The 26365-nt window shown below is 34.5% G+C and overlaps 1 protein-coding gene across 5 annotated transcripts in view; it reads right to left on the bottom strand.

Moving 5' to 3' along the window:
- Window positions 1-26365, bottom strand: part of ANKRD12 (ankyrin repeat domain 12) — a 123347-nt gene that overhangs the window by 30355 nt on the left and 66627 nt on the right. For 4 of the 5 annotated variants that reach the window (XM_038543847.1, XM_038543850.1, XM_038543849.1 and 1 more), the window contains one exon: window positions 19082-19229. In XM_038543847.1, coding sequence (XP_038399775.1) covers window positions 19082-19229 — 148 coding nt within the window. Of the gene's footprint in view, window positions 1-10571; window positions 10652-19081; window positions 19230-26365 lie in introns of those variants that run through there. The other variant, XM_038543851.1, reaches the window with a different exon arrangement.

Below are 26365 nucleotides of genomic sequence, written 5' to 3'. Positions count from 1 at the left end.
CCTTCAGAAACTCAATGAAGGGCTCAGCGGTTTAGCGCCACCTTCAGCCCAGGGCGGGATCCTGGAGACCCGGGATGGAGTCCCATGTCGGGCTCTCTGCATGGAGCCTGCTTCTCCCTCTGCCTGTCTCTGCCTCTCTATGTCTCTCATGAATAAATAAAATCTTAAAAAAAAATAGAAGCTCAATGAAGAATGTTCAATTGTGAAGAACAGGAAAATTAGAGACCCATATGAAACACAAATATATGTACAGTAGTTGATATTATGAAAAGTAATGAAAATAAGGTTTTAAAATTATGGGCAAAATCAGCATGTAAAGTATTTTAATAATTTATACGAAGATTTTATGCCAATATCGATAGAAATTAGTTTCAAAAAAAGCCTAATGTTCACCTCAGTCTTGATGAAAATTAGGAAAATTGATCAGAACCATTAAAATAATCCGCTCAGGGACGCCTAGGTGGCTCAGCAGTTGAGCGTCTGCCTTCAGCTCAGGGCGTGATCCCAGGATCCGGGATTGAGTCCCGCATAAGACTCCCTATGGGGAGTCTGCTTCTCCTCTGCCTGTGTCTCTGTCTCTGTGTCTCTCATGAATAAATAAATATTAAAAAAAAAAAATCTGCTCAACCTCACCAAAATTTCTTTGTAATAGCCACAAGCAACCTTTTTTTTTTTTTTTTTAAAGATTTTACTTATTTATTCATGAGAGACAGAGAGAGGCAGAGAGGCAGAGACACTGGGAGAGGGAGAAGCAGGGTCCCTGTGGGGAGCCCAATGCAGAACTCAATCCCTAGGACCCTGGGATCACACTCTGAGCCACCCAGGCATCCTACAACTTTTCCTTCTCAATGTTAAAGTCACTGTAGATAAATTAAGAAAATGTGAAATTGAGGCAAGATAATATTTGGAAAAGTAATTTTCCTTAGATGAAATCACGGAGATGCAATAAGCAAAACCTGGACTTTTGGAAAATTTACCAGCAAATGATCAAGGTATTTCAACCAACAATTGCAAGAACATAAGAATGCAAGGGAGAGATCTATAGATTGAAAGATACTTGGACATATCAACCAATATGAAATCAATGGACTTTATTTGGATTCTGACTTTGAGAAAGTTAAGGAAAAAAATCTTTTGATTTTATGAGACAATCAGAACTTGGAACAATAACTGGGTATGTATGTATTTATTTATAAAAGATTTCATTTATTTATTCATGAGAGACAGAGAGAGAGGCAGAGACACAGGCAGAGAGAGAAGCAGGCTTCCCTCAAGGAGCCCGATATGGGACTCAATCCCGGATTCCGGGATCATGCTTTGAGGTGAGGGCAGATGCTCAACCACTGAGCCACCCAGGCATCACAATAACTGGATATTTAATAGTAATAACATTTCATTAGTTTAGATATAATAATGATATTATTGTTATGTTTCAAGTAAAAAAAATTCTATTCTTTTATAGATACTGAAACATTTCCAGTGAAATGACTTCAAAATGATGGGGTATGGAAGAATGGAGAGAGGCAAAACAAGATTAGCCACAAGGTGGAAATAAGTAAAACTGGGTCATATATACATATGAGTTCATAATACTGTCCCTTCTACTTCTGCATATATTTGAATAATTTGATAATAAAAATAAAATCACTAATTTTACAATTACTGTAATCTGTTTAAAAATGGTTTTTAAAAATGAATACATTATGCAATATACAGAATAAAATAAAAAACCCTACACATATATACTATATTTAAGGAGGTTTTAAAAATTTTTTTTTCTTAATTTTTTGAGTGCAGAATCAGGTAACATGTAAGCACATTTTCAGGAATATGTTATATATATGAAATGTAAACTTTCTTTAAAGATTTTAAATTAATGAATGGTAGACTATGGCAAAAACCAAAAAACACCAGCAATTTTATTTCATTTCAGAACCCTTTGTGGCTAACAGAAGGTGCCACATTCAAACATAATGAACATGAATTTAGTCATGGTACACTTTGTAACAGTTATCATTAAGTTAAATAAATATATACTAAACTCATATTGTAGTTTTAGGCTGATATCAGGACCATCAGACTCTGAACTTTTCACACCCAGTGACAAACAGCATGATACAATGGAAAAGTACATAGGTTCTGTCATTAGTTCTAGGTTCAAATCTTTGCTCTGCCATTTAACAGTCATCTATCATTAGGGATTAACTCACAGGGCTATTTGTGAGTAGTATATGTAAGTTCATGTAAGTACATGAACTTACATAACGTGCTTAGTATTATCCAGGTATATACCATGCATGTGATACACAGTAATCCAGTGCTTAGATAAAAAGAGAAAAATGTATTGTTAAATAAAAAGCACTTAAGTAAAATGTACATTTAACATGCCAAATTCAAAAGAGCACATGTTAACTTAAAAAGCCAAAACTGAATCCCATAACTTTTTGTATTTGTTTAATTTAGTATCAGAAAATTGAAGACAAAAAGATTCAAGCTGACTCCAGGAACTTATTTCACTTATTACAGGGTTACAATGGAAGCAAGTAGTTCTTCAGAATGAGGGCAATGGAAACCACTTGTCTTTCAAGTAAAAAAATGGACATATGCAGACAAAGACTTCCTGGGGTAAGGAGGAGAGGCAGTGAGGAGAAACAAGAAATAGATCGAACCAAGAACAATTTTCTTGTATTAATGTCTGGTGGAATTTATATTTTTAAACATCAGAATACTAGTCATAAAAAGACAACCACTCATGCAAAGGATTTTTTAGTGTTCCTCAAAGAAGGGTGGGGAAATGGAAATGGGAATAGAGACAGAGAGACTCAATTATACAACTGTTTCATTTGCTAATTGCAATTTAATGCCATTATAGAATGATTTTTAAAAAGTGTTTCGGGATGCCTGGGTGGCTCAGCGGTTGAGCGTCTGCTTCTGGCCCAGGGCGTGATCCTGGAGTCCTGGAATCGAGTCCCGCATCGGGCTCCCTGCATGGAGCCTGTTTCTCTTTCTGCCTATGTCTCTGCCTCTGTGTGTGTGTGTGTCTCATGAATAAATAAATAAAAATCTTTAAAAAAAATAAAAAGTGTTTCTTCTACAACTTAGTAAGTAGATGAGAACTTTGTTATTGAAAATAATCCACAGAGAAAGCTTAAAATACCATATTTATTCAAGCTTATAAATTACCTCATTTATTTATGTACCCACCTTATATGTCTAGGATTCTACTATGTAAGAACGTTAATAATAAATCTGTCCACGACTATATAGTCAGTAAGTGGTAGAGCTTGATATTCAAACGCATTTCTCTGACTTTCATATTAGTACTCACAACCATCATGCTGTTACTTCTGAGTACATAAAAACTCTAAATATAGCTAAGATGAACTAAAAGAATGCTTATAATTATGCCATATTATTATATTATAATCCATAAGCATTCATATAAATACTTTCTACTTCTAAGTTTACTTCATGACTGAGTGTCTCAAGAAAATAACTCGGCCACAAAACCCTAGGTTCTATAATAAAGCATTATATTAAATGAGATTTACTGTTAAACTACCTGTAAAATGATTTGAATTAAGAAAGTAACAAATAATGCTGTTAAACATACCCACCTGACGTCAAAGTTGAATTTCAAATATGAACTCGCTCTCTATTCTTTGCTTGATTTTGATATACAATATCTTGATTTAAGTATTCCATAAGTATATGAAATAAGAGTTTAAAAACACCTCATTCATGACTATTAATACAATTTATAAAGGAAAAAAAGTCACAGGATAGGGAAGATGGGTGAAGGTAGTTAAAGGATACAAGTTTCCAGTTATGAGTAAGTTCTGAGGATATAATGTATAGCATAGTGACTACAGTTAACACTGCATTATATATTTGAAAGTTGCTAAAAGTAGATTTTAAAAGTTCTCACCACATACCCAAAATTGTAACTATGTGAGGCCATGGATGTGTCATCAAACCTTACTGTCGTAATCATTCTGCAATATACACATTTATCAAATCATTACACTATATACCATAAACTTGCACAATGTTACATGTCTATCATATCTCAATAAAGCTAGAAATAAAAAAATAAAGGAAAGGCAGCTATGCTGTGACTATCTTAAATGACTATAAATCTGCGAACCTGATTAGATTTTCATCTTTATAATGGTAAATACATTAAATTAAAAATGACATTTTTAATTTAAAGATTACAAGCTGCAATATTAGTACAGTTCTCAATATTTCATTTTAAATAGCTGGAGATGTCTAATGTGATAACCTTATTTCAGATTTTCACAATCTTTAAAGCTAATATTTATCAAGTGCTTATATCCAGGCCAACTGATATTCTATGTGCATTCATATATTAATTCACTTAACCTTTGTTTGCCACACCTCTATGAGGGTTGTACGGTAATTTCTGTTTTATAGACGTGGAACTTATTAGCACGTACAGGTTAATTAACTTGCCCACAATTAGAGATCCAGGGAACAAACCTGGATAATACTGAATACTAAAATTTGAGCTTTATTATTAAATAGCCATTTCAAAAAGAGTAGAGAAAAATGCTTTATGACTGGATTTCCATTACCAAAATATCTATAATGTTGAAAGGTGTGTGTGTGTGTGTGTGTGTGTGGTGTGTAATGTAATGTAGTTCAAACAGAACTAAGTATTCTTTTAACACTTGGGAGTATTACAAAAAAAGAAAAAAAAGAAAAAAGAAACTTTACATTTGGGATGGTGTTTGCTTTGTATGTCACTTTTATTCAGTGATGGGCTAGTACATAAAAAGTCCTAAGCTATACTTCTTTGGCAATTTTTATTATAAAGATTGTTTTCATTTCATTATTTTAAATGCATTTCAAACAGCATTTACTGTTCTTTTATTATAAAAGTAAAACTGTTCATGATAGAAAACCAGAGAAATAGAGCGGAGTAAAGAAGAAAAGCTACCCATAAAATAATCCCACCACTCAACAGACTCATTCATAACTTAGAGTACTACATTTGAGTTTAACTAACTTAGAAATAAGAAAGTGAACAGAATTTCTGAATTCAGATCTGTTCTCTTGCCTCTTCTAAATGACCAAACCAAGGGACACTTCTGTCATTTCAGAAAGCATGCATGTGCTCTGTAAGCAGCCCCCAATCATGTCACATTTTAGCCTCTTTATAATTAGGCCATAAATTGTTCATATGTTCTATTTTCCCTGGAGTTTTCACCTTTTTTTCTTGTTCATCAGCTCAGACAATACGCCTTCATATCAATAATTCCAGAAACAGTGAATGCTCAGAATCGAATTCACACAATATGTGTATTGTTATATAGTCTTTTCTTGATAACATTCTTCATAAAGCTCTGTGACATTTTGTTCAAAAATATGCCAATTGCTCATTGCTGTCCCTCTGGAATTTTTCACCAAAATCCTTAGTCTTTATATCTTCCTTTTAGACTTGTATTTTGTGTCACCAAAGAGTAATGTATGTGAATAACTTTTTTCAGAAAAAGAACAGAAAGCATGTCCAAGGATGTTTTTCTTTAGCCTTGACACTTGAGTGATATATGGTTGGGAATGGAATTCTAGGTTCAAAATAATACTTCACAGAATGTTGTAACTACAGCTCCACCTGTCTTCTAAAACATATGTAAGAATGAGAGATAAGATGCCAATCTCTGGTTTGTAAGCAACTTGTTTCTCTGTGATTCTGGGAGCTTGTAAGATTAAAAAATATCCTTGAAGTTGTGATGTATCTAGATGTTTTTTTCTTTCTTCCTTTCTTTCTATTCTTTAACATTCCTCTTTGATCCACAAACATAAATCTCTATTTAAAGGATATTTTCTTCAATTAAGAAAATTATTTTCGTCTCAGCATTTGCTCTTTTTGTAGGATGAATATATTATCCTGTGTAGGTTTTTTGTTTTTTTTTCCCTCATATTTTAGTGTCTTTTAAAAAATGTTTTATATGTTGCTCTTCTCTTTGATCTCAAGGTTTTCAGCAATGTCCAGTCTGTTCTTTAGTCCTGTATAGAATATTTATTTTCAGTAATGATAAATATTTAGAATTCCAAGGACTTTCCAGGTCTACTTTTTACAGTGGCCTTTTGTTGTTATGGTTAGTAGATTGATTGCCCTCCAAGGATCTTCAAGAGTACTGAGAAGAAGTCATCCTTCTGTTTTCTATATTATTTACATTTTCCAAGATAAATTGTTCTGTTTGTTCATCTTGGCCTTCTTGTCTTTCATTCACTTGACTCTCCTTAAATCTCTGGAATTCTTTTTGTATTGATAAAGGGAAAAACTAATTTCTTTAGCAGTATTGTGGTGTATCTCTACAACAGGTCTCTCCTCTTCTGAGAGGTCTTTACAGTGATCTGTGGCTCTCTTTAATCTCAGTCTTTTGCAAGGCTATTTCCTGAATAAACTGATTGGAAGTTTCAGAGATTCTCTGAGGCTTCACTGGGAATACTTCACAACTGTTGCAGGCATCTTATATATATTTTGGGCTGTTCCTTTGCTCTATAATAGTTCACTAACCACAACTAATCTATTTAAGGACTAATTATATTACTTATTTATACTATATGGCCAAAGAAGTAACACTAACAAAAATTATACCTGTATTTTAGTAAACAAATCATTACAGTTTTCATATCCCTAAACTGATTGAGAAATGTAGCTTAGAGACAGGGAAATAAAACATCAGGTAATTTTATATAGTCTCTTCTAAATCTCCACTTCTAAGCCACAATTTTCCTAAGTAAAGTTTAGGTATTTTAAAGATTTTATTTTTAAGTAATCTCTACACCCAACATGGGACTTGAACTTATAACCCCGAGAACAAGAGTTGCATGCTCTACCGACTGAGCCAGCTGAGCACCCGAAAGTTTAGGTATTTTAATTCTGCTTTACATAAGAAGAGCAGTCATACATCTACTTGGAAATAAGTATGCTACCTGAGGACTTATTTTCACTGTATTTCTATAGTAATAGATGTAGGTAAGAGAATTATAGTCAAGAGTTTAGGGGTGAGCTGGGGAAGAAGAGAATATAACCAGTTGAAAATGCTAAATCTAAGGCAAAATCTATATAGGAAGTAAAATCAAGTACGACATCACTCTGTATACTGCCTCACTTAATTATAATTAATTACACATTGTCTTTCTACTAAAAGGTCAGTAACACAGAAACTAATTCTATAAAGTATAAATTAATCAAGATTTTTCTCCTAAAAATATGACTAGTATCACTACAAAAATTTTGATGTCACTAAAGGAAACTGACAAAATCACCCAGTCTCAGCTAATTCCATTACATATATACATATGTACATATGTATATATGTATATTACATGGAGGTCCTTTTAACCATGACTAGAGAAAACATTTTTCTGTAGACAGGATGATATAGCTAAGGCTATATATTCAAATATTTATTATATATGCATGTATTATATATGCAATATATTATATATTAATTATTCAAATATTTATTATATATGCATTCAAATATATGCATATATAATAAATATTTTTCAAAGTCAAAGGTCTTTAAGGGTTCTGCCCAAATGTATCCTTTACAGTTTTAGTCTTAAATATTCAGCAATATCTCAACTACCATAATTATGTGACAGACTCACTTTAAGTTACTAGGCGCTGGTGGAAATTCAGTTTGTAATGAAAATCATCAAGCTAACAGATTATTAACAAAAAACCTATTCGTTTGGTATTTATGATAAATAATTTTACATATTTTGGGCAAACATGCTTGAAATTTCTTGACTACTATAGGTACATGAACTTCAAAGAGATATTTAGCAGACTATTATTTTATGTAATATAAAACTTAAAGGCTTATAAAGTATTCATTTGCAGACATCCAAAAAACAACTCAGCTGCAACCACAACTCTCCACTTATTTTTCTGATATATGAACAAATAAATAAAACTGTGTAATTTTTATAGACACTGCTAAAAAGTGAGTATCTATAAAATAGTAATTTTGTTTCCTTTTTCTCCACTTAACAAACTTTGACATTTATGTTTTTCTTTAAAAAACGCTCCATGTAGAATAGAATTAAGAATTCTTAAGCTTTGGAACTACGTTGCTGGAATTAATCCACATAAGACATATGATAAAATCTGTTCTGATTTGAAAGTACTGATTTTCAAATAAGAGAAGTGTAGGGGTTTTATTTGTTTAGGATTCAGGAAGAAGCATCTGGTGATATTTAGAAGAAAGTTCGAAAAATTAAAATTCACAACTCTGTGTGTAAAGTGTACCAAATATGCCACAAAGCAGAGGAGAAAAAGCAGAGCATGCAAAAACACTATGCAAAACACTATGGAATCTCTTCTGGTTGGTCATTAAATCAAAGAATATCTTGTTGACTATCATGCTGTATGCTCAGCCCTCCATACATAATTGCTATCTCAATGTCTTTTCATTTCTTCTAAGCACTGGTACTACAGGGATATGTGAAAAATAAAGGGTGCTGAACACCCAACACTATGCTTGTTGCCACTCAACAATTTCAGAAAAATATTTAATCAAAGAGGTTGCTAACAGTCCTAATTAAAGTTCTTGGGTTATAAGTGGATTATAACTTTCCACACTTAGCCTAACCCACACTTCCTAACATATACAATAGAAGTGATTTTAAAATGCCATTTGGAAAGAACAAAAATAAAACATTCTTTACATCTTAAATAGAAGGATACTTAATTTCAGGTATACTAACATCAAACTCCGTTACCCTGCAAATTGCTCTATCAAGTCTAAATGCCTCATGATCAAGTATGTTGATATTTAACACTCTAAAAACATCTTATGTAATTTTTTCTGTAGTTATCTTCATACTTCTAAGGTTAAAAGGCTTGCTTTAAAATTTCCTAAGGTGGTGCTTCTTTCTACTTATGGTTAAACTCTTAACATCACATAATCCATTTAATAAAAATTTCTGGTATATTTTAACTTAATGAATGTTTTTTTGATCTCTTGATTTATTGTTTTAATTCCATTTATGCATGTATCAACCAGTCATATTTTCATAGCTCCTGAAACATAAAGCTGCGGAAATGAGTTTCACAAATTATGACAATATATTTAGAATAGTTAACAATTTACTATCTTAATATTAAGAAAATAAGGCTTCAAAATACTGGTCATTTTGTGTATTTTATGACACAGAAATGTACTCAGTAAACACCAGTGGGTAATAATGTATCACTGTCTTTTTAAGTTTCTTAATCTGTTTTACAGCAGATGCTAAAAAGTAGCTCATCTATTTGTTACGATGAACCATCTCCTTGCTTAAGCTGAAGTATGCAAGTGAGCAAAGTTTATAGCAGCTGCTTAATAAACAAGGCAAGATTTCTGGCGCCAAAGTAAAATAAGGAAAAGGTGATAACTTTTCTGACAATGACTGGCATTTTCAACTTTGTTCACTGGACACTTTGTTTAAGTAATAAAATCAATGTCTGCAGATTTGCAACAGAATCTCAACTTTGGCAATTAATGAATGTCAGAAAATATGAGGGGGCACTGTGTGACACAGAGTTACCCACTTGTCCATCACCATAATTATGTTTCATGGGCATGATATGGCTCTCTGAATATATGACTGAGTCCTCAGCAGGGTAGCAAGAAGCAATTATCTGTAGCAAACACCATTATTAGACAGAATTTCTGTGAAGGAAGATAATGTGGAATAAGACTGTGGGAAAAGGGCAGAAGTTGGGGGAGGGCAGAAAGACTAAAGAATTATGCAAATTTAAAAGTGCCATACACTTGTATACATAAGCTGTGCTAACCAGGACATGTATTCCTCAAACAACATCATAAATGTTTGATATGCACGACACAGGACAGCTACTCAGTGTAGTCCCTGAACTAAAGGCCTATCTGCAAATTGTTTTTTACTAATCTGTGAAGAAGTGAGGAGCCTGCACCAAAAATGGAAATCAATTATGTCACTAGCACACTGTTTAGTTCAGCTGATATTTCCTCACAGCCTTTTTCCTTTTTGATAAAGGAAGGAACGCACTGATTTACATTCTGGCACAAGCTCCTTATCTTGAGGACCAGTAATAGTTTGTGGAACAGCTACCCTGACCTGTGTAGCCCTGTCATAAAGCACAATACCTGAAGGAATAAACCATATTTAATATGTTACATATTTAACACTCTTTATTTCCTCCAAATTTATTAATTTCTAAAATTTAATGTCTTGGTTATAGTCTCTAACTTTGCAACACTTAAAGTGTATCTGTATACACTGTATAACTTGGTTATATTCTCTAACTTTGCAACACTTAAAGTGTATCTGTCACATGGATGTGTGATATACCAGATGGGTTAATGACGCTATCAGGTCTTATATATACAAACATCTATGGGCAGTTAAAGTAATTCTTGATTAAATAGTAACACATTCTAAATTTAGATTGGATGAAGTTTGATAAAGTTAAGTCTAACAAGGACCTCATGTAAATTAAGCAATAAATTGGGTATTTTCATCAGTCTTTTTCAGCAACTCCAAAATCTTTGTATGATACTTACTGATGATTTTTGCATCATTCCTTGAGGAACTTTGATCAAGCAATAATTCAGGCACATTCATCATGTGGAAAATAAATATTCTGAAAAATCAATACATAGTTGATGAACACATGAAACAGTCAAAAAATAAAAAAGGTTCTAGAAGACGTGTTTCACTCTAATTAAACACCGAAGTTCAAGTAAGATACCTTTCCCTCTTCCATGGGAAAAATTTGTTGTTAACACCTCTTTCTAATGGAAAGTTTTATAATAAAAGCTGCTTTTTTTTTTACAGCTACTGTTTTCTGAAGAGACCAGAATTAGAGTTTGTAGGCATAATAAATGGGAAAATTAACATGTCATATAAAATTTTTCTAATTTTCAAATCTTGTTTTCTTTTATGAAAGCCAATGTAATTTCGGCTATTATGGTCTTGATATCACATAGCACAAAGACAGTCGAATGAGTTGTAGCTTAAAACTGATAGATGGATTTACAAATATTTTAAAAGTAAAACTGACAGAGGTAGGTGGATGATTATGTTAGTATCTCCATTTTCTTAATCAGCTGTATCTCTAGTACTTAAATAATGCCTAACACATAATGAATGCTCAAAAACAGTTGTTAAATTACTGAACGAAGGAAAAGGAGGAAGAAGAACTGAGGATGACTAACAAGTGATATATGTATAGCTGAATGATGCTATCACCAATTAAGACAGGAAAAACAAGGAAAGTGTAAAATGAGAGAAGTTGTTTGATTCAAGGCTACTGACTTCTGTGGGAATTCTAGGTGGCAATACCCAAAGGTCAGCTAAATATACAGGTTTGAGGTTTAAGAGAAAGCTATGTAATAGAGAGATATTTGAAAGGCCTTACCACACTAATGGCAGTTAAAACTATGAGCATGGATGAAATTTATCTGTGAGATTATGTGTCAAGAGAAGAAGAGTCCAGAAAGTAAAATCTTTGGAAAAACCAACATAAAGGTATATGGGAATGGGGAAGAAATAAAGATGAAATTGTAGAAGGAATTTGAGAAGAAACAGTCCAGGACACTAGATGAAAGCCAGGGGAGAATTACATTCCAAAAAGTAACAGAATTTTAGAAAGAACATGGTCAACACTGTCAAATTCTACAGAAAAACTGAAAAGAGAGCTAAGGGATCTGCAGTTAGATCATCACGTGCAATGTTAGCAAACAGATTCAACAGTGCACAGTCGCTAGGTATATAGCTTTTCAGATTCTACTCCATGCTTATAAGATTTTACACAAATATATGTATATATACAAACATACAGAGGTTTAAAAACATTCATCTTACAAATAAGAGATATTAACATTATTTATCTTGATTTTTCTAACTCAAAAAGATCTTATGAAAATCTCTCCAAGAGCAGTAAGACATGCTTTTTCATGGTACATTAGTCCATTGTATAGCTATCTACCTCAATTTATGCAAGCAATCCCTTATATATCACTATACATTTTTTTTATTTTGTCACTAAAATGTGTTTTAATAAACATGAAATATTCCCAAAGTGTGACTGCTAATTCAAGGAGCATACATATTTTAAAAAACATTTTTATCATGATAAATTTTGAACTTTTAAAAAAATTTATTCACAAGAGATACAGAGAGAGGCAGAAACACAGGCAGAGGGAGAAGCAGGCTCCCTTAAGGGGAGCCCAACACAGAACTCGATCCCAGGACCTCAGGATCATGACCGGAGCCAAAGGCAGACACTCAATCAGTGAGGCACCCAGGTGCCTTGGTAAATTTTGAACTTACACAAAAGTAGACAATGTTATACTGAACCATGTCCATGTACCCAACACTCAGCTAAAAGAGCCAATAATGCTTGACCAATCCATACCTCTATACATCCTATCACTGCATCATTTTGTTTTTTAAAAAGATTATTCATTCATTCGTTCGTTCGTTCGTTCATTCACAAGACACAGAGAGATAGGCAGAAACACAGGCAGAGGGAGAAGCAGTTTCCATAGGGAGCTCGATGTGGGACTTGACCCCAGGATCACACCCTGAGCCAAAGGGAGAGACTCAACCACTGAGCCACCTAGGTGTCTCTCTCTGCATCATTTTGAAGCACATCCCATTCATCGTTATCATTTCACCTAGAAATATTTCAGGATAAAGCTCTAAAAGATAAGAGCTCTTGTAGTTTGTTAGTTGTTGCCAGACTATTTTTCAAAAAGACTATGACAATTCACTTACCTCTCTTTTTATCCCTCCTCTTATTAGGTAACCACTTTTATAAGTTGTTGGTTTAGTTTCCCAGTATTTTTTTTTAAACCTAAGAAAATACACATACTGATGCCCCTTCTAAATGCTTAAATGTCTGCTATAATTTTTCTTTTACCTTGACATGCGAATAATACCTTGGTCAGGTACAGAATTTTTATGGTGCAGTTCTTGTCTCTCCAGATTCTATCTTTCACTGTTACAAGTTAGAAGTCCAATGCCAATTTGACAGTATTCCTTGTAGATAACTTCTTACATTCAGAATGAAGGAAACGGACTAGTATAAGTCTGGGGTGTGTGTATGTGTTTTCATTAAACCATATGGAACTCACTGACCTTTATTTATTTATTCATGGGAGACACAGAGAGAAAGAGGCAGAGACACAGGCAGAGAGAGAAATAGGCTCCATGTAGGAAGCCCAACGTGGGACTCGATCCCGGGACTCCAGGATCACGCCCTGGGCTGAAGGCAGGCGCCAAACTGCTGAGCCACCCAGGCGTCCCCTCATTGACCTTTATAATTGATGGACTCAAGCTATCTTCAGCTCAGGAAAGTTTTCTTCTATTTATTTGTGGACTTTCACCCGTTTCTTTTCTTCCTTTTAAGTTCCCAAAAATATTATTTACATGTTAGATCTGTTAGGTTTCCTAGATATATTCCCTAAGCTTCTTTTCTTTCAGGATTCTTCTCCTTTGTATTTTTGGTGTGTTGTCAAGATTTATTTTACTTGATTTTCCAGTCTAATAATTTAAGTCCCACAATGATCACTCCTCATTGGTGTTCTGCTTGTATAATCATGGCTTTTATTAGCTGTACCTCATTTCCTTCAAGCTTCAAAGTTCATTTTTACAGTTCAAATTACGTTTCCTTTAGTTTTATTTAGCTGGATTAACATTCTGTTGGTTCAGAATGATCCTTCTCTTGAATTTCAAGGCAATCTTAAAGAGCTGCCTTTCTTGGGATCCCTGGGTGGCGCAGCGGTTTGGTGCCTGCCTTTGGCCCAGGGTGCGATCCTGGAGGCCCGGGATCGAATCCCACGTCGGGCTCCCGGTGCATGGAGCCTGCTTCTCCCTCTGCCTGTGTCTCTGCCCCTCTCTCTCTCTGTGTGACTATCATAAATAAATAAAAATTATAAAAAAAAAAAAAAAAGAGCTGCCTTTGTTAGCACACTAACCCAATGTTGGAATGGTTGAGAAAGCAGCTTTCCTCCTTTCCTCCGAGTTAAGGGACTGCTAATGAGCAGCTGAAGTACCAGGAGGAAGGCTCTCTGGTGTTTGATTCTAGGTGTTCTCAAACTTTCCAATCTCAGTAATGGATGAACTCAGCCTACAGGTTCAGCTATTCCTTGGATTTGTGGAGGCTGAAGAAGAGCCCTGGCATAGTCCCTAAGGGCCAGTAACCACTCCACAAATTCAACAAATACTTAGTGAGCAGTGTCTATGTACTACTTAAGGAGTTTATATCTGGATGAAGAAGAAGTGAAAACATATACTAAAAGGAATGTTGCCACCTTTAAAATTTGGCCTATAGTTTCAGTTTCATTCATTAACATTACCACTCTATAATCAGTCCTATTTTTAGATAGGTGATAGTTTAATAAAAGCACTGGTCATTTCCTAAGTGAAATAAAGGAAATATCACTATTGCTGGTTCTCAAAACTACTGAAAACATATCAGGCTTTTCCTAACACATTAGCTTAAGAATTTATTATTAAAAACCCAAATATATTCTGGATCTTCTTTGCGCCATTTACTGTGACTGAGTTTTGTACAAAATTCCCCCAGAAAAGTATACAAAACACCTGAATACACAATTTTTTAGTCTTAACTCCTTTTAAAGATTTTAATTTTTTCTCCACAGGTTATCCTTGTTCATTTTCATGCAATCTGTCTATTGAACTGAAGCTGTTTGGGTTTCCCACAGTTTAGGTTTTGCTGGATGCAGTTCAGCACATCCCTCTAATCTTGGTATTTCCTGCAAGTTGCAGCTGGATCCTGAGCACTGATAATTGGTATTCTTTTATCAGGGGGCATGGAATATTTTCTTCTTTTTTTAAATTTAATGTTAACTATTGATACTCAATGCTTAAATATATTAAAAATTGGGGGTTGCAAAAACAATTACTCTTCTTTCCTCATTCTTTTGGCTGGGTTAATCTTATAAGAAAATACTTCCTGCCTATAACAAGGTTATCTAGTGATAAAGTTCATATAGATAAGGCAAAACAAATTTTTTCCCATTTCTGCCTAATTTTTAAGATAACAAATTAGTTCTCTGATGATGATGAATTAATTAAAAAATGTATCACTATGGAATCATGGATTTAAATATAGATGATGGGTTTTAAATATCTGTAATTAATACCCTTACTGAAATTCAAACTATCCCATCTTTGGCCAGTGAGAACTGCTCCAAGTTGTCTCCTAAGTCTTTTTGACAAGGCTTTGACAGTTTCCTTGGAATCTGTAATGACAAGATGTTTCAAGCTTATCTTATATATTTCCTGTCCCAGAGAACCAACCATTTTTTTCCAAAATGCTCTGGTTTTCTTTTAGTAGAAAGTATTTCAAGATTATAATCTGGGCATTAGGAATGATTATTGTCATTGCTTTCAGATCTTTTCAATGGACAAAACTAAGAAATGTCATGTTTTAATATATATATTGAATTTCATTTGGAATTAATTTCAAACTCACAAAAAGCCAGAAAGAATACTAAATACTATATATCCTTTACTCAGATTTGCCTATTACAAATAGGCACTCTCTTGCTTTATAATTTGTATTCTCTCTATATATATGCAGGGAAATTATATACATCATGGCTCTTTATCCCTATATACTTCCTAAGTGAATATTTCCTAAGAAATTAGTGTTTCCTAAGACATATAAGAATATTCTTTGTCACCACAGTATAGTTGTCAACTTCATAAATTTACATTGACACAATACTAATCTACTGTCCATATTCCGTTAAACGATCTAATAATGTCCTTTAGAGTCACTTCTCCACTCCCCACTCCAGTATAGTATATAGCCAAGGAACAGGTATTGCCTTTAATTATTACCTCTTTACACAGTCTGGAACATTTCTATCACTTTATGACACTGACATTTCTTAATCTTTCATGGCACTGGTTTTTAAAAAGGAAAAAAACGAGAACATTCTTCATGATCATGCATTCACAATCAGGATGTTATAAAAGTAATGTTATATTCTTCTCATACTACCACATCTGAAGGCACATGATGTGTATCTATCCGTCCCTCTTTTGATGATGTTAAAATTTAATCATAGTTCAGAAAAAAATTTCTCTTCCCTATTATCCCTGTTGTCTCCTCCCCCTTATAAATGTGAAAAGGCCATGTAAATATCCTGCTCTTCATAAAAAAAAATCCCCTCTAGATTATCAGCCATTAGTGAATTCTTGTCTAATAATTTCTACCATAAAGGGTGTAAATGATCAGGTAAAGGTGGGAACTGACTAGGAGAGGGCCTAAGGAACTTTCTGGAGTGACAGAGTCTGTATCTTGATAAGACTGGATCATACAGGTCTACACATTTTCAAAACTCAGAGAATGTTTCATTAAAGAAAGAATTATTAATTTTACAAGTGTAAATATTATCTTATATAATCATACATAGAATACATAAAAATTGTACTCTAGTTAATAAAATGCATGCTGAAGTATTTAGAAATATCTACGACTCATTTTGAAAACATCAAATAAGATTGTGGGTAGATGGATAGGTATGTGATAATGTTATAAAGGCAATATAGTAAAAAGTTAATAACTAAAAAATGTAGTTTATAGTGTAGTATAAATGTACCCAGGGTCTTCACTGTATATCTCTTTGAGCTTTGCTGTATGTTTGAACATTTTCATAATAAAATATTGGGATTCTAACTTTTGCACAGCAAAGGAAATAGACAAAATGAAAAGGCAACTAGTGAATGGGAGAAAATATTTGGAAATCATAGCTCATAAAAGTATCCAAAACATATAGAGAACTCATACAACTCAAAGGCAAACAATCCAATTAAAAAATGGGGATGGGAAAGAGAGGAAAAAATAAAACAAGACCAAAATCAGAGAGGGAGACAAACCATAAGAGACCCTTAATCACAGGAAACAAACAGGATTGCTGGAGGGGAGAAAGAAAGGGGACAGGGTAACTGGGTGATGAAAAGTAAGGAGGGCAGGTGATGCAATGAGCAGTGGGTATTACAGAAGACTGATGAATCATTGAACTCCACCTCTGAAACCAATAATACATTAACATATAATGTATTATATATGTTAACTATTGTATTTAAATAAAAAATTTTTTAAAATGGGCAGAGAATATGAATAGACATTTTTCCAAAGAAGACATAGCTATGGCCAACAGTATATAAAAAGATGCTTAATATCACTAATTATCAGGGAAATGCAAACCACAATGAGATATCCCCTTACCCCTGTGAGAATGGCTATTATCAAAAAGACACGAAATAAAGACTATTAGCAAAGATGTGGAGAAAACAGAGCCCTCATGCACTGTTGGTGGGAATGTAAATTAGTTCAATCACTATGGAAAAAGGTATGGAAGTTCCTAAAAAAAATTAAAAATGGAATTACTATTAAGATCCAGCAATTCTACTTTTGAGTATTTATCTGAAGAAACAAAAGTACTAACTGAAAAAGATATATGCACCCCCATGTTCACTATAGCATTATTTACAATAGCCAAGATACAGAAGTAATCTACATATCCATCTATGGATGATGGCTAAAGATGATGTGGTATATGTATATAATATTACTCAGCCATAAAAAAAGAATAAACTCTGCCATTTGTGGTAACACGGACAGACCTTGAGATCATTATGCTAAGTGAAATAAATCAGAGAAAAACAAATACCATATGATTTCACTTATGTGGAATCTAAAAACAAAACAAAACAAAACAAAACAAAAACCAAGCTCATTGATACAGAGAACAGATTATTGGTTGCCAGAGGTGGGCACTGGGCAAAATAGGTGAAAGGGGTCAAAAAGTACAAACTTCCAGTAATAACTAAGTCATGGGGATGTAATGTACAGCATGGTGACTACAGTTAATAATACTGTCCTGCATATTTCAAAGTTGCTAAGACAGATCTTAAAATTCCTTCTCATAAGAAGAAAAAAATTATAACTATGTATGATGGATGTTAACTAGCCTTACTGTAATAATCATTTTGGAATGTATAAACATCAAATCATTACATTGTATACCTGAAACTAATATAATGTTATATGCCAATTATAGTTAAAAAAAAAAAAAAGGAAGGGGAGACCTATCCCTCAAAACTATAGATGTTGGTTTATTGCCTTCTGGCAATGGATGAGATTAAATTAGTATGGTCTGATTTTTATTCCCTTTCATATAAGAAGCACTATTATCTAATTTCTTATAGAAATTCTTTAAACTTTTGTGAGAATATGGCCAGTTATGACTTTTTTTTAAAAGTAGGATCCACATCAGCATTGAACTCAATGTGGAGCTTGAACTCACAACCTGAGATCAAGACCTGAGCTGAAATCAAGAGTCAGATGCTCAACCAACTGAGCCATCTAGGTGGCATCCCAGCCAGTTATGATTCTGAGTCAATTCTTTTTCATTGATTTTTGCCTGAAAACATGAACCCTTCCAATCTGCACATGAAAGACTTTTCTTAATGCAGGAAAGTTTTTTTTCTGTTATATTTTTAACTGTTTATGTTTAAAAGAAAATGGAGTATGCCAAAAGTATTCTGAAACATTCTTTTAAATCTTTTCTTTTTAAAACTGTGTTTGTAAAACTGTGCCCCTACATTGCAACAAAGACCAGAGTTCAACTACCTAAATCAAAGAAGTAAAAATGCAAAGATGACTCATTTATGCCAGGAAAAACAGGAAGGGTTTAGTTTAATAGCTCTCTAATTTATAAAGGAATGAAAGAAGTCAGAGTAGCAGTGCTGATAACTGTTAATGGCGAAAGGTTCTGCAGTAGACTTGAACATGACAGCAGTTTGTGGTGGAGGGTGGCTGGGGGAATCATGAAAACAGAGCAATGACATTATGTTCCCACTTACACAGGGGACATGCAGCAAATACCGAGGTTACTAAATTCATCATTCTTAACAGCTGGCTAGCATTATTCTAAGGAACTCAAACATTTTATGTATTTAAAGAAGAATCAGAATGTTCTACTAAATACCATGTCAAACAGTTAAATGTAGATTATCTGAAACGAACCTGTATAACTTTCATCATCATCAGATAAAGGCACCTCTCTTTTTAGCAGCAATTCCAACTCCTCTGTCTCTGCTACATCCACTGGACGCTCCCCGTGCTTATTAGCTTGAAATGGATTTCCACCGTGACGAAGTAACAGTTTCACTATCTGCAATATTAAACAATAGGAAGATTTAGTCTCTTCAGAGATTGTATCATTTCAACCATTCTCTTGATAACACAGCATCCTTCTGCCTCATCTACTCTGCCTCCCTTCCTCAGTATCTATTCTAAATCATGACTGCTCTCTTCAAGTTCCATTTTCATTGCCCTTCACCCTCCATCTGATGATCTTATCTACTAACAAAAAGATTTCCTCCTTAAAATTTAAGCTGGCCTCTTTGAGTACTAAATCTCATCATTTTTTCTTCCTGTTCCATCATATATTCAATAAATATTTACTGAGGATCTATTAATAAGCACTGCTCCAAGTTTCACAGATAAATCAATGCACAAGAATAACAAGCTTCTTGGTCTCATAATGTATATTCTAGAGGGAGTCTCAAAAGAAGTATTATCCTTCTGTGTAAGGCTAATATCACTACCAATGCTCTTAATCTTCTCCCAGGAATTTAAACTACCCAGAACTCACATGATTTACTCAGAGAACCAATGAATCTTAGACTTTAAGGCCCTCATCACTTTCATGGTTGCTTTACAGGGTCCTGGATCTAATTTTGTATTCATTACTTTGACATTTTCTTAAGCCCTCTCCTCCCCTTCCAAATAAAGTAAGCTGTGGCCTCCACAGGCCAAAAGCTCCAAAAGCTTTTGCCTGGTTAGTCATCATTTCATTTCTTTTGTTTGTTGCATTTATCCTCTTCCTTCTATGTTTTTAAACCTCTTTCTGATTGGCTCCTTTCTATGTTTTAAACCTCTTTCTGATTGGAAAGCCAGTCTTTCCAGTTCATGTCTCTTTCACCTTAAAAGAACAGGTGGCATTAAGAAAAGAAACGAAACAGATATTCCCATAGAAAGCTCTATTCCCCTCCTCTAGCTAAATCTTCTTTCCTTTACAGTCAAGCTTCTGGGGAGTATTCACCTTTGCAGCCTTGACTATCAGCTCTTCAGGTTCTTCTACCTACAAAATTATGCTACCATCAGTCCTATGAAATGTGTCTCCTAAGATCTGCAAAGATCTAAGCCAGTGATTGTTTCCCTAGGTCTCTGTCCTTGATTCACTGTCTCATGCTCTAGCCTACATCATCTATTTGGAGATCTCACCCATTCTGTTTGAAAATGATTGACAATTAGGCAATTCATTCGTTTTCATTCTTCTGCTTGCTTTTTCTCAGCTCTCTTTCTTGAACTCCAAACACAAACATCCTGGATATATCTAGATGAGTGTATTTGCATTTCAATATAACAGCTGAAACCAACAGGTCCCAAACAGACTTCATTAAACCTGCACCTTATCTTTTATCTATTTCCATTCTCAGTGACTAGCACCAAAATATATGCACCGAAGTCAGAAAGCTGAGAATCATCATTGACTTGTTTTTCACTCCTAGTTTACTTCAAATAGGTAGCCAAGTATTATTAATTCTGCTTCCTCACTGTCTCTTTGTTTTCATCTTCTATTTTTGTTCACATTACTGTGTTCCATCATATGTAAATCTATACTTATAATTAACACATTTCTCTCCTTATTCTAGATCACAAATGCCATGTGTCATCAAGTATTTATTCCCAACACATATTTATGGTACTTTCTGGTATTCAGGAAATAAATCCTATCTTTTTAAAGAAACAATATTAAACAAGGTATTATAAATTAGGAATTCCTAACAAATGAAAAAATATTTAAGAATAACGGAGACTCATATTGAATAATGGAGTATTTTTTTCTGGACTACGAAAGAATAAACTATCAATGTTGAAAAAATCTGAACTGTAAGAATGTATAAAGAATACAAATTACTCATAATCCCAACTGTTAGTATTTTATCTCCCTTTTTTCTTACTAATGTTAATCAAATTACACATACTTTTGATTTTAAAAGATCAACTAGCTTTTCAAGGCCACTGGGGAAGAACTCTCTCCAAAACATATCTTCATATACTCGAGTAACAGATTTTAAGTTTGCTGCTTCCATATTTTTCAGTTTTAGGCACTGCCTATTTTACAATGGAAGATGTGGATTCAGCTGCTCTTCACCAACTCTCATCCCCTCTCCCCCCATACACATACATTTCCCTTCCTCCTAGTTTTCCAATAGTATGTATTGCTTGTGCATTAAGACTAATAAAAATGTTGAGTCAAGCAGTGCACTATGATTAAATTTCCATTCTTACACAACTACATTTTTCCCCATGGGGTTAAATGCCTTGATTTTTCATTTGCTCAGTTTTCCACATAATCATCTTTTTTTTTTTTTTTTTATTTATGATAGTCACGGAGAATGAGAGAGAGAGAGAGAGAGAGAGAGAGGGGCAGAGACACAGGCAGAGGGAGAAGCAGGCTCCATGCACTGGGAGCCCGACGTGGGATTCGATCCTGGGTCTCCAGGATTGCGCCCTGGGCCAAAGGCAGGCGCTAAACCGCTGCGCCACCCAGGGATCCCCACATAATCATCTTTAATTCATCTCCCATTCTGCTACAAGTACAGATCTCTTTGATTCAATATACTATCATTTTTTGTTGTTGTTAGGGACTTCCTCCTCCAAATCTTCTAATATGCTCTAAAATGGACCGGTTGTTCTCTAAATTTGCTTTCCAGATGTTACTTCCCTTCATCCTATCATCCCAGAAGTAGCCTTCCCTCAATTCTGTGTTGGATTCTTTAGATCTTATGTTCTTTTCTGAATTACTCTCATTTTGCTAAATCACCAACTTCAGATAATTCCTAAGTAAAGATTTTTCACATGTCAGGAAATACTTTATTCCATCTTCACTTGATTAATACTTAGTCTGGATAAAGGACAACTTTCCCTCCAAATTTGAAGGCATCACTCCATTATCTTCTATCTTCCAGTGTCGTTAATGAAAAGTCTGATGCCATTCTGATTTTTTTTTTTTTTTTTACCTTACACATAATGATTTATTTTTTCTCTCTGTACACTTCAGGACGTTATTTGCCCCTACTGTTCTGAAATTCCAGGATAAATGCATTTAAAAAAAAAAAAAAGATTTGAGAGAGAGAGAGAGAGAGAGAAAGAGAGAGAAAGAGAGACCGACCAGGAGGGACAGAGGGAGAAGGGGAGCAGACATCTTGCTGAGTAGGGAGACTGATGTGGGGTTCTATCCGAGGACCCTGAGATCATGACTCGAGCTGAAACAAAAGTTGGACACTCAACCGACTGAAACACCAGGTGCACACCCCCCCCCCCATGATAAATGTATTTGACCTTGGTCTTCTTACATCCATGTGCTGAGCATTAAACTGCCCTTTCAATATGAAGACCCAACTTCCTCCAGTTCTAGGAAAATTTCTAGTTTTATTTGATAATGTCCCTTCTATGTTTTCACTGTTCTGTCTTCAAAGAACTCTTACTAAGATACTAGATCTCCTGAAGTAATCATTTTTCTCATTTCACCTTTATCTTTTTGCTTCCTGGTTTCTGGGAGACTTCCTCAACACAAGTGACCCTTGAACAATGTGGAGTTAGGGATGCTGACCCCTGTGTAGCCAAATATCTATGTGCAACTTTGGACTCTCCAAGAGCTTAATTACTAAGGGCCTACTACTAACTGGAAGCCCCAGCAATTGTATCAGTAGTAAACACACATTTTGTGTGTTATTTTGCATCATATGCTGTATTCTTACAATAAAGTAAGGTAGAGGAAAAATACATGTACAGTACTGTATCTCATTTATTGAAAAAAAAATCTGCAAGTAAGTGGCCCCATGCAGTTGAAATCTGTGTTAGTCAAGGGTCAACTGTAACCCACTTTTCATTTTTGCTACCATATTATTAATTTCCAAGAGGTTTTTTTCCTTCATTGACTGTTCCTTGTTTAACACATTCAGGTCTTATTTCATAGCTACAATAAACTCTTATCTTTTGGGGGAAACTGATGGATTTTTGGGAGGTTCCTCATGGCATTATCCTGTCCTCCAAGTTCCTACTTTTCTTTTTGCTTATTTTGGTCTTTGCCATCTATATTAAAGGCTTTTTTCAAATCCAGGTGGATCACTGGCTGTCCACACATAAGAATAAGACACTAAAAAACTGACAGATGGACTTCATGCTAATTCTCATATGATAGGACTATTTCATCAGACTCCCCTCTTGCCTAGTTCAATTTCCCGTGGAGAAATCTTTCAACTCATGCCTAAAAACTGTAAGCCTTACTGTCAGCATTGTGGTTGCTGAAAGGAGGCTGAGGTCTTAATGTTTAGTATGTTTTACTTAATTAACTTACACTTAATCCTTACTCTCACTTACTTTTATGGTATGTCAGTCCAGAATATATGGTTCATATCTATCTGGACATCAACCTCCTTTTATCTGCCAGAGTGGAGAGGTGTAGTCATCTGGTTATATAATGTTACTAAGGGACAAAAAGACTTTGATTCATTTCTCTTCTTTACAGTCCTAACATAACAGGCACTTCTAGAAGTACCACCAGAAAGTGGGATACTTCCGGGTACCACCAATTCCTAAACTTTATATGCTTTCTTGGATTCTGTGTTGGAATGGCTTTGGTTTCAGTTTTCTTTGATTTTCTAAACCAGGGGTTGGCAAATTTGGTCTATAAGCCAAATCTGGCCAGCCACTGAAGAATTGTTTTTATATTCTTTTAAAATACTTTAGGGGTGCCTGGGTGACTTGGTCGATTGAGTGACTGACTCTTGATTTTGGCTCAGGTCATGATCTCAGGGTTGTGAGATCGAGTCCCATGCTGGGCTCTCTGTAGGGCATGGAGTCTGCTTAAGATTACTTCTCTCTCCTTCTCCCTCTGCTATTTTAAAAAGGATTCATAAAGGAAAATTAGTTCAGAGGAAGAGAATGGGAAAAAAAGTGAGGAGAAAGGAAGGGATGGTGGAGGCGGCATGTAGCCAACAAAATCTAAAATATTTACTATCTGGCCCTTTACAGAAAAAGTTTGCCAAACCCTGTTCTAGATCAGTAAACCACTCAATTCTTCTAGTTTCCATCTCCCAAAATATTGGTTTTGTTTCTTCTGTTTTTGTTCTTGTGCATCTGTCATTTAGAGTCTCCTCTTACTGTCATTTTAGGGGTTTGGAAAAGGTAACCAAAATAAAACCTTTTAGTTATTATAAATAATACTGTAGTGTACACCTTTGTAAGTTGAGAATTTTCCATTTTTAGGCTTATTTCCTTAGGCTAGAGCTCTAAGATACAAAAATAGAATGCAGGATCTTGATATTGCTGAAAACTTTCTACACCCATCAGGAAATAATCAGCAAATACTTATTACGTGTCTATGATGAGTCAGGGACAGCTTCTTAATTCAGATGTTACAAAACCCCAACATAGATAATCCTTTACAGATTATCCTGACATGCAAATAATCATTTATGCTAAAAAGGATTTAAAATAACTTAAAGTTGCTTAAAACACAAGAGGGAACAAACTCGAAATAGGTAAAAATGGTGAAATTAGAGATAGGTATCTAAAACGGAACTAGGAAAAAGGCATTTCAAAAATACGTATCATGAAAAACTATACATACTTGCAAATAGTAAGCTAAAGATTAGGTTCTTAGTAAGTTATGTTAATCTTCTTGCTCTAAATAATTTTAAAAAGGGCACAAAACTGCTATCTTTCTGTCTCTCTCACCTTAGAAATGTTTTATGGATGGCTGAAATTGTTCTAAGTATTACTGAAAGAAATTCAATTGTTAGGTAGAGATTCATAATAAATGGTACAGATAGATATATACAAATGAGAGTCTGGTGGCTCTCATTTCCCTCCTCCTCTTTGGGTGTAAGTAAAAGAACAAGGAGAAAATAGCTCTGAATTGTGACTCCTACTATCCTAGGCATGTTGGTAGGAGGAAAAGCAAGGATCCCTTGAAAGTAGCATGCCAGTCTCCCTCTGGAAAGAGACTGGAAGTAGTGTTTGAGTCCCTGTAAGTAATGAACTCAAAGGTCAGCCTCTGGAAATATTTGCAGCTCTGTGCACATTTAGAAAGTTGTATTCATATAAACGTGTCTAACAAGGCATAATTCTTTAACATATTTAAAAACTAGGAAATCTTTATCAGTTTAAAGAAAAACAATTCATCTTTGATAAACTATTAATAATGTTTTTAAAAAGAAGAGCAAAAAGTACAGTATTTAAAATATCATAGCCCGGGTGCCTGGGTGGCTCTCACTATTAAGTGTTGAACTCTTGGTTTTGGCTCAGGTCATGATCTCAGGGTAGTGAGATCAAGTTTCCCTCTCCACGCACTCCCCCCACCATCTCCGCCCCCCAGTCCCTATCCACATGCATGTGCTTCTCTCTTTAAAAAAAAAAAAGTCATAGCCAGAAAATAAGTCACTTTCTGATAAATGCAGTGGAAAAGGAAATGTACCCTATATATTGTCAGGCCTTATAAATGAAGTCTTGTTATCATATAGGCATATACAGATTGCCAAGGGAGCAGAAAAGACTGGTCCAGTGGTAAGCAAAAATCAGTTTAGGAAAAATAACATTTATAGGCTGCATTTTTCTTCAAAATTAGAACTTTGATAATCATGAAAAATACCTTTGAGAAAAAAGTAAATAAGAAAAATAGCATTTTTAGTTTTCCAAATTTTAGTTTCTAAAATATTTGGGTATATATGAAAAATACTAATGTAAAGGTAGCTTTTAATCTTTTACCTCTGACATTTCTATATAATTTTAGATTTCAGGGTATGTTTATATGCACAGTATCTTTTTCCCCTTCAAAATATGCCTTTTTTTTTTTTTTTTTTTAATTTTTTTTTTTTTTATTTCTGACAGTCACAGAGAGAGAGAGAGAGGCAGAGACACAGGCAGAGGGAGAAGCAGGCTCCATGCACCGGGAGCCTGATGTGGGACTCGATCCCAGGTCTCCAGGATCGCGCCCTGGGCCAAAGGCAGGCGCCAAACCGCTGCGCCACCCAGGGATCCCAAATATGCCCTTTAGATAGGTATTATCTATTACATAATTTAAAGATGAGGAAATGGAGAGTCAGAGAAAAGTAACTTGATCACAATCACATAGTTGGTAAGTTGGCCAGGGCAAAAATTTAATTCATATCTACTTTCATTCCAAATTCCATTTTTTCCTCAATTAGAGTAAAATTTGTTTTTTTAGGCAGCTTA

The sequence above is a fragment of the Canis lupus genome, chromosome 7 (assembly GCF_011100685.1).
Source record: "Canis lupus familiaris isolate Mischka breed German Shepherd chromosome 7, alternate assembly UU_Cfam_GSD_1.0, whole genome shotgun sequence".
Classification (NCBI taxonomy): domain Eukaryota; kingdom Metazoa; phylum Chordata; class Mammalia; order Carnivora; family Canidae; genus Canis; species Canis lupus.
The sequence above is the reverse complement of the archived record's forward strand: the minus strand, read 5'-3'. Positions and strand labels throughout refer to the sequence as shown.